Here is a 14,821-nt window from a genome sequence, read left to right as displayed (position 1 = left end):
GAGGGAGAGATGGACCAGCAGATAGGGAGGAGAAGCAGGCCGAACTTACATTGCACAGGAGGGACAAACCAGACTCCTAATGTATCAGAAGCGAGCAATCAACCATGTACGGTCACATCTGGCGCTCCCAGGACGCCGGCCCATGGCTCCGCAGTGTGGGCTTTTTTTAATGTGTCAGCTGCAGACAATAGTGTTGCCATCTGCAGCCTTTGCAGTCAACGCATAAGTCGCGGAAAGCCCAACACTCAAAGCAGGAACAAAGATTGTCTCTGGACAGCCGCACTCAGAACAAATTGTAGCCTTTTATTAAAAGAAGGACAGCACTACAAGTCACAGCAAAATAAAATAAAACCTGACTACTGACGCGATTGATTAATGATTAAGCACTAGTTTCAGTGCGAAACGCTTCAGAAGTCAGGTTTTATTTTATTTTGCTGTGACTTGTAGTACTGTCCTTCTTTTAATAAAAGGCTAAAATTTGTTCAGAGTGCGGCTGTCCAGAGACAATCTTTGTTCCTGCTTTGCTAAGTGCATTTCCCGCACCTGAGTTGTCTGCAATGGAGGATATTCTTCTGGGTTCCCACCTGGAGAGGCTATTCCCTTTTCCCAAGCCCAAAACTCACCTAGGGACGACCGCCTTAAGAAGGCACCTGGCCTCCCATCACCGAGCCCAGTGGGAGCAACGCCATCAGAACCCACAAAGCCACATTCCAGGTTCTCACCATCCAGCCTCTTCTCCTTCTCCTTCTCCTTCCCCTCTATGCTCACAATTGTCCTCCACTCCACCTTCCATCATGCCTTCCTCACGTTTTCCTGCAAAAAGGCAGGCTTCCGTGGCCCAAATATTCGATCGTAAAAAACAATGTAGCCGGATAACCCTCTTGCCCAACGGTTGACCACTGGCTTTTCGGAACTGATAGCCGGCCAACTACTGCCTTATAAACTGGTGGACTTGGAGGCTTTTCAAAAATTTGTGGCCATTGGAACACCACAATAGAAGGTCCCTGGGGTCCCTTACTGATAATCACCTGCATGTAGTGAACTAATTTTAAACGCTAAGCCTTGGTCGCATGTTGTAATGCGTCCATGCTTAGTAGCTCAACGCCCGTCTTTATGTGACACAGAGATGATGTATAGATCCCCCAAACTCCTGTTGTGAGGAGTGATGCCTGGGGCCTAATACTGAGTTGTCGCATAGAGAATCGCATTGAATTCCTTGCTAACCGCAGTTGTGGTTCACTCCGTTCACCAGTGCTGTTACAATGCCTAATGTACCACCAGCCACAGAATAGAAGGTTGTTTGCTGTCAGGTGAATGCCTGTGGCCGTGGGCTAATTTTTGGGGTCTGTAATGGCCGACACTTACTTCTGTATCCGGTGAATGCCTAATGTACCACCAGCCACAGAATACAAGGTTGTTTGCTGTCAGGTGAACGCCTGTGGGCAATTTTTTTGGGCGTGTAATGGCCGACACTTAGGCCTCGTACACACGACACTACTTCCTGATTTCTGCGGACATGTCCGACCGTGTGTACGGCCTAGCGGACCGGTTTCCTGGCCTAGCGGACAGGTTTCCAGTGGACAAAAGTTTCTTAGCATGCTTAGAAACTTGTCCGCTGGAAACCTGTCCGTCGTACATGTTCGATGGTTAGTACGACTTATCGGACATGTCCGCTGGTTATGACGTATAACCAGCGGCCCGAAATCCCGCGCATGCGTCGAATTGATTCGACGAATGCGTGGAAGCATTGAACTTCCTTGTTAGAGAACGTCGGTGTCTTCTACGTCACCACGTTCTCTGTCCGCAGGGATTTTGGTCTGATGGTGTGTACACACATCAGACCAAAAGCTCCCAGCAGACATGTCCGATGAAAACGGTCCGCGGACCGTTTTCATCAGACATGTTCGGTCGTGTGTACAAGACCTTACTTCTATATCCGGTGAATAGCTTAATGTACCTCCAGCCACAAGGTTGTTTGCTGTCAGGTGAACGCCTGTCGGCTAATTTTTTGGGCTTGTAATGGCCGGCACTTACTTATGTATCCGGTTTTTCACTTAATACTTCTGGTAGGTCAGTGTCCATGTTGTAGGACTATTTGTGCACAGCTAGTAAGTATTTTGTGGCTGCAAATATGACCTGAAGGTTTTTAATATTCGCCTGCCATTAAAGTCAATGTGGCCCGCAACAAACTTGCGGTTCGCTGACATTTGCGAAAGATTGCGGTTGGCGTTCGCAAACCGTCCCGACTGTGTCCCTGTTAAAGTGATTCCCTCCTACCTTATGTTCTATCTGACACTTTTGCATTAGGAAGCAGTGGTAAATCTCCAGAGAGGGGACACACACAGCAATAAAAACATATCTTCCCACTTAATCCAAAACTATAAAAATTGCTACAGTTGGGCTATAAGAATAAGGAAGCTGAAGACTGTAGTTACACTTACATATGAAAGATCTGTATTGTTTCTTTACAGATATACTATTTTGAGCTCAAGATCCTCAAAGCAGCTAAAGAAGATGTTGGTGGCTACAGATGTGAAGTGGTTTCCAAGGACAAATGTGACAGCTGCTCCTTCAATATTGATGTGGAAGGTATGGAAATGTATTAAAGACTCTTCAGTCTTTGAAAGCTTTTTAGATGTGCAGTGCTAACACTTTAAGGCCCCACTATGTGTTAACTTTTAATAGGCCAGCGGTGCAATGCAACATGCAAAAAAATGGACCTAACCTTTCTTTTTTCTTTAAAGCATTGCATGGCATATGCACTGTAATTCTCTGCCGTGTTGATACTATTACAGTAGTGCACTCAAAATGCCACCCAAAATGAATGGCATCCCAACCCACCATGCTGTGGTTTGCACATTACCATAGCACACAGGCATGAATCTGGCCCTTAGCCCAGATTCACACTGGGCTGCCGGAGTGAAGCTGTGCGAGTTCAGCTGAACTCGTACGATTTTACTTACGCTTTTAGTCCCGATTTCGGACTCGATTACAGAGACATATGTGCACGTTTCTGCACAGATATCAATGTAAATCGTGGGCCGAAATCGCAAAAAGTAGTGCAGAAACTACTTTTTGAAATTGGTGCAGCGCTGCAGATGCGGCATCGCACCAATTAGGATGGTGCCATTGCCGGCTGTTGCCGGAAAATGGCGCCGATTTGACATGCTATTTTACATATCGCACCAGTGTGAACCAGGGCTTAAAGCCACCTTTTGCATTGCTAAGGGAACCCACTTATTTGAACATTTTACTACTAAGCAACACAAATGCCACTGCAGTAAAGGTCTATCAGCACCCAGTGTACTTGTGCATTGAGTGCCAAATGGAGGAAGTGGAATAGGAAAGGGCCTTACAGAGTGGTGTGCACTAATGCAATGCATAGGTGTGAAAAGGGGCTAAAATATTTGTATCTGTTTAGGTTATTATATATCAATGTTATTCTTGGAATAAGCTTAGTCGGAGCCACATGGGTGGCACTGTTCCCTCTTGAATCCAGTACCTAAGCTTATTTAAACCTGGCATTTTAATTTTCTAGTAAAAGTATACACCCTTGTGTTTTTTTTCCAATATATTCTGTTCTGGTTCGGGTATACCTCCTGTGGTCACCAGAGAATTCCCTGGTGTGGCACCATTTTGAGGCTGTTTCCCAACTCAATAGATGATTGGTAAATATCAGGTTCTAAAATACCAGTGGCTGGTACCCCTGAAGAATCCCAATGGGCGAAACATGTTAGGAGTACCAACTGTAGCACCGCTGCAATAAATGAGGATAATGAGACCATGTTATTATAATTCATGTTATTAAAGATCATGTTTTTAGCGTGGAATTTTAATTGTGTAACCCAAAAATCATTGAACTTTTTTTAATCATGTTCTAATTTGTAAGTTGGTTGTCTCAATCTATTTTCTTGTGGTTTAAAATGCTTTTCATAGGGATGTGGTGATACTAAAATGTTACCAATTACCCACACCATCTACTAAGACTTTTATATTATAAAGACTCTAATGTTCTTCTCACTGGTTTAATAGAGAGCATTTTGGTTCTTAAAACCATTTACCATAATCTATCTGGTTATACTTTCTATGAAATTTGAAATGCTTGGATTTCTTAAATGCAAAAACGATGTTTCATTCTAATCTCAAGCAGGCCAATAGCAAATAAAATGTAGAAAATAACACAATCTACTGCCAAAGCCAAGCACAGACTCACAATTGAGGCCACTATTCTGTAATATGAGGAATTGTTCTCTGAGGCCTCGTACAGACGAGCGGACATGTCCGATGAAAACGGTCCGCGGACCGTTTTCATTGGACATGTCCGCTGGGATCATTTGGTCTGATGGCTATACACACCATCATACCAAATTCCCCGCGGACAGACGACGCGGTGACGTGGTGGCGTCGATGATGCGGCGACGTGCACGAACCCGGAAGTTCAATGCTTCCACGCATGCGTCGAATCACTTCGACGCCATGAGCGGGTTCTCGGGCCAGCGGACATGTCCGATGAGTCGTACTGACCATCGGACATGTCCGACGGACAGGCTTCCAGCGGACATAATTTTAGCATGCTAAGAAACATTTGTCCGCTGGAAACCTGTCCGGTCGGCCGGAAAATTGTCCGGTCGGCCCTACACACGACCGAACATGTCTGCTGAAACTGGTCCACGGACCATTTTCAGCAGACATGTTCGGTCGTGTGTACGAGGCCTGAGAATAAGTCAGTGGCTGACAGTGGTTGACTGAGAACACAGGCCCCTTAAACTCAACATTAGAAAAGAGAGAGCCTGGGGCAGTTAAGAGAAGGTGACTCTGTTAAGTAAAGTGTATATCCAGCCAAAACATTAGCGTTTTAAAAAAACGGGGAAGGATAAGAACCCATGTCTGTTGTATACTGTTATCTGGGGTTACATTTGAAGGATTTACCTTTACTTAGTTAGTCAGGTTGAAAAATAGACACAGGTTCATCTAGTTCAACTATATAAATATATCAAATAAACAGAGAAAATAATTAGACATCCTCTATGTACAGACTCCTATATCTACAGTTGATCCAGGGAAAAGCAAAAATTCACAGTAAAGCTTCATCCAATTTTCTCCAATAGGGGGCAAATAAATTCCCTCCTGTTCCCCAAAAGGCAATAGAATATTCCCTGGATCAACAATCCCTGGAATTATTACCTATAAATATCTATATATTTTTATATATATACATATATATATATATATATATATATATATATATATATATATATATATATAGATAGATATATATATATATAGATATATATTGATATACAGTATATCGATATATGTAACATTTTGAAGTCCCCATGGGGATCAGCACATACAGAATATGTATAGTTAAAAAACAGCTGATGTTTGAGTTGGAAACCCAATGCATTTTTTTTTTACATTTCTTATGCAGCTGTAGCAGAAGAAGTCGGTATTTTAGAATCTTTCAAGAGGACGTAAGTATTTGTTTTTTGTTAATAATATTGTTAACACTGACCTATAAATGTTAGCTTAAAGCTATGTTAACAGTGGCTTAAAAAAATAGCCATAAAACCCCATGATATTGTCAATAAAGCAGATATTGTCCTTACTTTTTAAATGTCTGGGTTACTATGCACTGATTATGTTTCGGTGGTGGCAATGAGGGATGAGCCGAACACCCCCCGGTTCGGTTCGCACCAGAACCTGCGAACCGACCGAAAGTTTGCGCGAACTTTAGAACCCCATTAAAGTCTAAGGGACTTAAACGTTCAAAATCAAAAGTGCTAATTTTAAAGGCTAATATGCAAGTTATTGTCCTAAAAAGGGTCTGGGGACCTGGGTCCTTCCCCAGGGGACATGTATCAATACCGTTTTTTTCGGGAGCAGTGATTTTAATGATGCTTAAACTGAAAAAATGAAAGTGAAATACGCTTTAAATATCGTGACTGGGGGTGGCTACAGCATGCCTGTAAAGTGGCGTGTTTCCCGTGTTTAGAACTTCCCTGGACAAAATTTAATTTCTAAAGGAATAAAAATCATTTGCGGCTTTAATGTCATGTCTGGTCCCGGCAATATGGATGAAAATCATTGAGAAAAACGGCATGGGTACCTGTGATATTATTAGGAATACCAGCAATTGTCTGCAGTTAGCTTTAGTTGCACACTGTGCACAGGATACAGTACACTGTCTGAAAATACTGCAGCTACCACAATCAACTGCCTGCCTGTCAATATATTAGGAAGAGGCTAACAGGAACGGATCTAGCTAAACTGAATACAGTGTATATATATATATATATATATATATACACACACAACACCTGGGATGCATATATATATATATATATATATATATATATTTATATATATACTGCATACACTGTAACTGCAGCTAACTTACTCTCCTGTCTGCTCTATCTAACTCAAATTAAATGACACTGTCTCTCTCTCTCTCTCTCTATCTCTCTCAGCACCCAGGACACATTACACAATGTTCGCAATCCGGCGAACAGTCGAACATGAGTTTGACTCGAACTCGAAGCGCATCCCTAGTGGTCATCTTTGGTGTGCGCATTTGAAGCCGACACCGGTGTATTCCTGAATTTAGTGCAGCTAGTCTACCCAGCATGCACATCCCAATTTTGCGCATTCTCTGACAAATCTAGTGCCTCCATCACAGTGTACTGCCAGAAAGCACCAACACCACCCCGGTTTACCGCTCCCGTTGCCATTTCCTCCTCCTTCTTCTTCTGACCCTCCTCTGCCACCACCGCTCGATACCCTGTATCATCAAAATGTATCATCAAAATAGCGAGTCCACCCTTCAAAAATTGCTCCACCTGGTATCACATCATTACTGTTTTTAAAATAACTCAATGTCAGCAGCGGAGGATGCCATTGACTCCTGGGATTGATGACACTGATATCCCAGGAGTCAACAGGAGACTGAAAAGTATGTACCTCGCCATGGTGACAAGGCCCAGAAGTGCAGGAAATGTAAACAAAATAAAGTTACTTATACAAAAACAAATATCCAAAGATTAAAGGCAGAGATGATAGCTACCAGTAGGGCCATGGGAGTTAGATAGGGTGAAGCTCTGCTTTAAGCAGCACATAGATTACTATTGTCAAAACAGTGAGTCCACCTTTCAAAAATGGTACCTAACTCCGCCTGGCATCACGTCATTTCCTGTTTTGAAATAATGCAATGCCAGCAGTGAAGGATGCCCATAATTCAAATACATTTTTCAGTGCTTTGGCTTCAGTGCTGTAAAATCTGATTGAATTTCAATTAACTTTGCACATAACCCTCTGTGGTATCTTGAAAATGTAATTTGCCCCAAATTATTAAATTCAATTTATTTGAATTACATTCTCTTTGTTACTTTATCATAAAAGACTACAATAAAAGTATGGTGCTTTGTATTCTTTTATAAGACTTATATAGCAGTGTCATCATTTTTAGCACTATAAAGAGGACCTAACCTATTTGCCTAAAGCAGGCCTACACTTAAACAATATCATAAATATGTAATAAAAGTCATGTGAAAAAATGTGAGCTACCGCCGCAAAAAAAAAAATCATAATTATTTTGTCGATAATTTTGTTTGCTGCAATCAAAGGTGCATTCCACCCTAGAGTGGGATGTTGGAAACAATAAATAATATGTGGAGTGCGCTAACTCCTAAATAAATTTGTATCTTACCACCTCTATTGTAGTCGTGAATATATCTATTACCTATTACTATGAAGGGTCCCTACGGATTATCCTCTATTCCCCTACTAGGTGATTTAATTAATTAATTAGTTTTTATGTGCCCAAAATTATAACCAATACACTTCAATGGCCAAAAAATGTGCTCCAATAGAGAAAAAATGTATATATATATATATATATATATATACAGTATATATATATATATATATATATATATATATATATATATATATAAATTAATATATATATAAAAATATTCAAATAGGCATGTGAATCGATCAAACATGCAGTGCTAATAAGATGAAAAATAAATAAATAATTAAACCCACAAAGTGCAAATGCAAATATATCAGTAAATAATTGAACCAACAAAGTGCAAGTGCAAATATATATATAACAAGTCCCAATAAATCGCTTCAGGGAATAGTCAACTTATTCCAGTGAATCCGTAGACCAGGCGTCTCAAACTGGCGGCCCTCCAGCTGTTGCAAAACTACAAGTCCAATGAGGCATTGCAAGAATGACAGTTACCAGCATGACTTCCACAGGCAGAGGCATGATGGGACTTGTAGTTTTACAACAGCTGGAGGGCCACCAGTTTGAGACCCTTGCCGTAGACCAACAAAGTGAAAATGCAATTATGTAACAAGTCCCATCGGATAACTTCAGTAAGTGATCAGCTTATTCCAATGAGTTTATCCCTTGTCCGTGGTTGCGTGCGAATAATTCCACCATTTTGTGACAACACCACCACCTTATAAAATGGCCACTCACCAGAAATAAATATATATGCGCCTTTGGTTCATCAATGGGATAACCATCCCACTCAATGGATCAGTCTGCACCCTTTCCAAGCAGTATATCAATGCAATTGATTTCTCTTGCTCTATCAATTCTCATGAAAAACAAACAGCTATCATGGTGCAGTATATCTCTGTTTTTATTAATAAAAAAGTTTAAAAAACTATTACAATCACATTTATATGTGCCCACCAAAATAATCCAGCGATGTATGTGGGGTGAGAAGTATCGTCATGTGTTCCCCTATGGTTTCCTTATTGGCGTGCATTCCAAGCCTCACTCTCGCTTGGCAGGGAGTGATGTATGTTTTTTCCCCAGCAGCCTCTATGCATTTTGCAAATTGCATTTCGTCCCTGATGACACAATCCAATTTGCGAAATGCGTAAAGTGCAGACTTTTGAAAAATCATTGAGCCAATCACACAAGCAGAAAATTACATTTCTGGGGAAGTTCTGTACACCAACTGTGTTCAGAAGAGCCCTGGGTTGCCATATTGCACTTTTTACAGAATTTACACGTTTTTACGCGTCTGCAGATTGTAAAGGAAAGGTCATTTTTAATAACATTCAATTACAATATGACTTGTATATGCTTTGTTTTTTGTTTGCTATTTTTTTCCCCAGAAAGTGGAGTTACCCATTAGATTTTTGACTTTTGGATTGACTACTTGTATTCAGAGACATAACTGAAGTAGGACAGTAAGAATCCGAAAATAGCACAGAAGACATTTTATAGAGAGAGCATATGTCACATAAGGAAGGAGAACCTACGGAAAAAAAAGTTCATATGTGCAGATGCTTCAATATAGTAATCTAACAAATGTAATGTTTTAATACTTCTAGAGGTGATCAAAAAGATGAAAATGCTGGTGAGCTTGACTTCAGTGCATTACTCAAAAAGAGGTATGTATAAACAAAATGAAAAATAAGACAAGGTCATTCATCAATGTTTTTAAGACAGACATTTCACCTTTAATTCATGTTTTATTGATAACTTTACTGACCTAATTACCAAAGATATCATTTAATTGTGAATTAGCATATCGGTTAAAATACAAATAATAATAGTAATAATTAGTAATTGATGTATTATAGATTCAGACACCTATTTACCCTAATAAAGGTACCAGAGTAAATTTTTACACTATTAAATTGAGAAATTATATAAAGAAGAGCAGCTATTATAAACAGCAAGCTACAGATTGTTTCCTAAGTATGCAGGTATATTATTCATAATATTGTTTTTGATCTTAGGGAGGAGAAGAAAAAAAAAGAAGAGGAACCAGAGGGAATTCCTCCAGATGTCTGGGAGATTTTGAAGAATGCCAAACCAAGCGAGTATGAAAAAATTGCCTTTCAGTACGGTGTGACTGACTTAAGAGGCATGCTGAAGCGTCTGAAGAAGGCAAAAGTTCAAATAAAAAAAAGTGAAGGTAATGTAACTATTCATAAAAATTACACCATGTGAAAAAATACACGCACAACTTAACTAGTTTATCAATTTACGGTACATCATAATTAACCATATATGGATAATGTTAGGAACATGCACATTCTTTTCTTGCTTTCTACATTATAGGTAGTGGGTAAAAACATGTAAACTGAAGCAAAAATATCACCAAAATAGTCATACAGGATAAGTATAGGGTCAGTCTGCCTACCCTAAGAAGAATCCAGTGTCTGGCCTCGTACACACGGCCGAGGAACTCGACGTGCCAAACACATCGAGTTCCTCGGCCAGTTCAGCACTGAAGCCGCCGAGGAGCTCGGCGGGACGAGAGCTCCCATAGAACAACGAGGAAATAGAGAACATGTTCTCTATTTCCTCGTCGAGCTCCTCGTCGGCTTCCTCGGCCGAAAGTGTACACACGGCCAGTTTCCTCGGCAGAATTCAGCCAGAAACTCGGTCGGAAGCTGAATTCTGCCGAGGAAACTGGTCGTGTGTACGGGGCCTAAGAGTACAACAGTGTGACCCATATTGACTTATAATCTCCTCAAATAGCTGGACAGAACATAGAGTTGGGTGCAGAATCTCCCAGCTGGAGTGCCTGATTGCAATAAGTAGCTGTACTGTTTTATACTCAAGGTTAAATATTGACATTGATTGATATGAAAATGGTATTTAAACCTGATTAATATTTGAAACTATCAGGAACCTATGACTATGTGTCACACACAGGGAAGACATGTGTTTCCTATAACACAAATATGTTATAATTTGGGTGACAATCAAGCTATAATTTCTGAGTACAGTCTTATAACTGTGAAGGCTGTCACGTACCTTGTTGCAGAGCCTGACATGTAGAGGGAGACCTCTCATACAGCCCTGGCTCAAGGGCCACTGATGTTGTGACAGTGACCGAGAGAGCTCAGTGAGGTATGAGTGCCTGTAAGATCTTCCATTGATCGCAGAGGTGTGTGGCAGGTGCGTCGCAGAGTTGAGCCGGACAGCTGGAGTAGTGGATGGCAACAGGAACAGCAGGCTGGGTAGACAGCAGCTGGTAGCAGGGTCAGACAAGCCACGGATGGTCATACACAGACATAAATGGCAGGCAGGGAGTGGTTAGGATACAGGAAGAGGTTAGCAATAGACATCTGCATTTGTTTTCGTCCAAATGGATTTTCGTCCAAATTTCTGGGATTTTCACATTCGTTTTAACAAACGACAACAAACGCACAGATTCCGAAATCCGAAAGATCCGACATAAAAAATGCTTTATTTTAGTTTTGTTGTGACAACAGAGTTCGATACAGATAGAAGATTTAACATGACGGTGACAATCATGATTTATTAAAGGGGGAATTGGGAAGTTGGGACTTTAAATGAAGCTATGACTGGGTAGGGTCATGTGCCTCTATCTATTTTTCGACGGTGACAATAGCGATCTGTGTCTATTGAACCTGTGGTTGAATGTGCCTAACCTAACTCTATTAGTCCAATATTATTCGACAGAGAGAGAAAAGATTAGACATAGAGAGAAAAGATTAGACATAGAGAGAAAAGATTCAACATTATAGAGACATGAAGATTAGATGAAGCAGCTAAAAACAGTCAAAAGTTCATCGGACTTTTGTGTGACGGTGTGTATACAAGGCAGGCAAGAGAGGAATTCCGTCGGGAAAACCATTGTTTTTTTTCCGAAGGGAAAACTGCTCGTGTGTACGTTGCATTAATGCTTTTTTAATTAAATTTGAGATTTGACAAACATTTTGCAGTACTTGGCGAACTCCATGCAAAACAAACTTTACAGGATTGGCTCATTAATAGTCTTACTATCATGACACCTTCCTAATCCATACATCAGAAAAAAGTACATTTCAGAATCCCTAAAATTATATCCTAACATACATAAAAGGAGAAGTTTTAGAAAAATGACACAAAATTACTAAAAATAGATACAGTTATGGAAACAATTAACATTAATATGTTTTTATTATACTTCCTATGTTTTCAAGCATTTACAAAGAAACTGGATCCTTGCTACTCAGTGGACAAAGGACATAAGATCAAAATGTTTGTGGAGGTTGCAAACCCTGATGTTGTTGTGAAATGGTTGAAGAATGGTAAGGAGATCAAGCCTGGTGCCAAGTAAGTAACAGTAAATCTGACTCAGACCGTATATCTTAACTTCTGGTTGAGCTTGAGAAAAGTGTCATGTGGGGGCATCTTGCAAATAAAGTTTATTCCAAAGGTCTCATGCATTTGTCCAGCTTCTTTGAATGCCTTTTTTCCTGACTTACAAAAAAATGCACCTAAAGTGTTTGAGTATGTCAAGCATTTGGGCGTTCATTCATTCCATTGAGCAGAATTTTAATTTATTCTAGCCATTGAAATGAATGAACATTCAAGTGCTAAATCCTTTACGTGTTTAGGTACATTTGGATGAGTTTACAGGTATTTAGGCAAATCAAGCATTTTTCCTGCTCAAATGCTCCTCTCCTGAACGTGCAAGTAAGGTTTTTTTGTTTTTTTTCCAGCCTCTAAATGCTCCTCTTCTAATATGTGCATGGCCACATAGTCTAACATAGAGGGGTGTTTAGAGGTTGAAAAAAAAAGTAAACACGTCTAAAAGTGACATTTATATATTCCCAGAGTGCATGAGACCTAAGAAAAAAGGACCATACGTCAGTGGTCGTCAACCCTGTCCTCAGAGCCCACTAACAGGCCAGGTTAGCAAGATAACTGAAACACATCACAGGTGATATAATTTGCTGCTCAGTGATTGCAGTATTGTAATCTGCATCTCCCCAAGGTAATACATAAAACCTGGCCTGTTAGTGGGCCCTAAGGACAGGGTTGATGACCACTGCCATAAGTCATAGGCAACAATGCAATTAAATATGTTATTGTACTGTAGCTATTGCTGAATATAAGTAAACTTTTTTTAAATTATTTACAAGTTTATAAATTGATTATTTTTGTTTATTGTACAATAACATTTTTTTACAAATAAATGTATTTGTGAGCGCATTCATGACACACAGTTTGCAAAACCTGCTGGGTTCTCTAATATGAAAGCCTTGATTTGGGTTTTCTGTTTTGCACCTTAACTCCAAGAACACCCTCTGACACACCTGGTTGAATGAAAGCACATAAAAGAACCTTTGACTTTGGTGAATTAGCACCTGGAAATAGACACAAGACCGTTTAGTGGTAACTCAATGCATTGGTGGTTTGAGCATAAACAAACACACAGAAGGTAGGTTCAGACACAGTACACTAGACAGTATAATCATAGTTACATAGAAGACACAAGTTCATCAAGTCCAACCTATGTGTGTGATTATATGTTAGTATTACATTGTATATCCCTGTATGTGGCGGTCGTTCGGGTGCTTATCTAATAGTTTTTTTAAACTATCGATGACCCGTTGAGACCAACGCCTGTGGAAGGGAATTCCACATCTTTGCCACTCTTACAGTAAAGAACCCTCTACGTAGTTTAAAGATAAACCTCTTTTCTTCTCATTTTAATGAGTGGCCACGTGTCTTGTTAAGCTCCCTTCAGCAAAAAAGCTTGGGGCCCAGTTGTATTGTTGGTGCACATGAGAATAGCCCCAGCCAACCCTGCAGGAAGCAATAAGGCTAAAAGATGGCTGTATGGTCAGCTCCTAAAGGGCTCAGTCTCTCTAGCAGCAGATAGTAAATCCCCACAGCAGCAGCTCACCAGCGATATTACAGCTCACCATCCAGTCACAGTCACTATTCCACTCTCTGCTCTGCACACTGGTGACTCTGTCTCTCAGCATATCTGGATTCAGCACTCTGAATTATGTTCAGTCGGCCATTATGTAGCAGTGGTGGTGCAAACTGGACAGAGATGTGCACCACTTGCACTCCCTCATGGCAAGAGGAAGCTGCGTCCTGTACAGCTTGAGAAATGCAATTCTTTCCCCTCCTCCCGGCAACCTCCCTCTGGGAAATTCAGTTCAAATGCTCTTGATTACAGTAGAGTCTCTCTCCTCTGGACTACAGTTCCCACAATGCAGCCTGGCTCAGTATATTGAACACTTCCTTCTCTGCCGCTCCCTCCTCTTGCTGATTTAGCTGTTAACCAGTTCAGCACCACAGGGCAGTAGTCACAATGAGCAGCCAGTGAATCTCCATTCCCAGCCAAGCACCTGGCTATACAAAGGAGACCCAGTCCATATCTGTACAAGGATTGTTGGAAAAAATAAACTCCAACTTATATCAGGATTGATCAAATATATATACCATAGTTTGTAGACAGAAAACCAATTAACCAGTTCCCGACCGGCTCACACAGATTTACAGTGGCAGAATTGCTCCCCTGGGTGAAATCCCCTATGGGTACATTCTTCCCTTTAGCGGCCACCAGAGGGTGTGTGCGTGCCCACTGCACGGCGGGGGACCCGATGCAATCGCGTGCACACGCGCCACACAAATCCCTGTGCTGTCAGGGCAGAGGAGACATATCGTTTGTTCCTACTAAGTAGGAAAAACGATATGTCTCCTCTTCTAGTCAATACTATTCCCATTCAGTTAGAACAAGCTGAGGGAACACACAATTAACCCCTTGATCACACCCTAGTGTTAACCCCTTCCCTGCCAGTGACATTTACACAGTAATCATTTTTATAGCTCTGATTGTTGTATAGATGTCAATGGTCCCAAAAAAGTGTCCGATCTGTCTGTCGCAATGACATCGCAGATCACCGCCACTACTTGTAAAAAAATAATAATAATAAAAAGGCCATAAAAATGCCATTAATATTTACTATAGTTTGTAGACACTATAACTTTTGCGCAAACCAATCAATATATGCTTATTTGTTATCAAAA

The 14,821-nt window shown here is 40.6% G+C and overlaps 1 protein-coding gene across 2 annotated transcripts in view; it reads left to right on the top strand.

Annotated features, from left to right (window-relative positions):
- The window catches only part of MYBPC2 (myosin binding protein C2), a 131,695-nt gene that overhangs the window by 59,620 nt on the left and 57,254 nt on the right, over window positions 1-14,821 (top strand). For both annotated transcript variants that reach the window (XM_040325787.1, XM_040325785.1), the window contains 5 exons: window positions 2,472-2,589; window positions 5,432-5,474; window positions 9,361-9,420; window positions 9,772-9,950; window positions 11,974-12,106. In XM_040325787.1, the coding sequence (XP_040181721.1) occupies window positions 2,472-2,589; window positions 5,432-5,474; window positions 9,361-9,420; window positions 9,772-9,950; window positions 11,974-12,106 (533 nt within the window). The remainder of the gene's footprint in view (window positions 1-2,471; window positions 2,590-5,431; window positions 5,475-9,360; window positions 9,421-9,771; window positions 9,951-11,973; window positions 12,107-14,821) is intronic.

Source organism: Rana temporaria, chromosome 10 (assembly GCF_905171775.1).
Source record: "Rana temporaria chromosome 10, aRanTem1.1, whole genome shotgun sequence".
Lineage (NCBI taxonomy): Eukaryota > Metazoa > Chordata > Amphibia > Anura > Ranidae > Rana > Rana temporaria.
The sequence above is the reverse complement of the archived record's forward strand: the minus strand, read 5'-3'. Positions and strand labels throughout refer to the sequence as shown.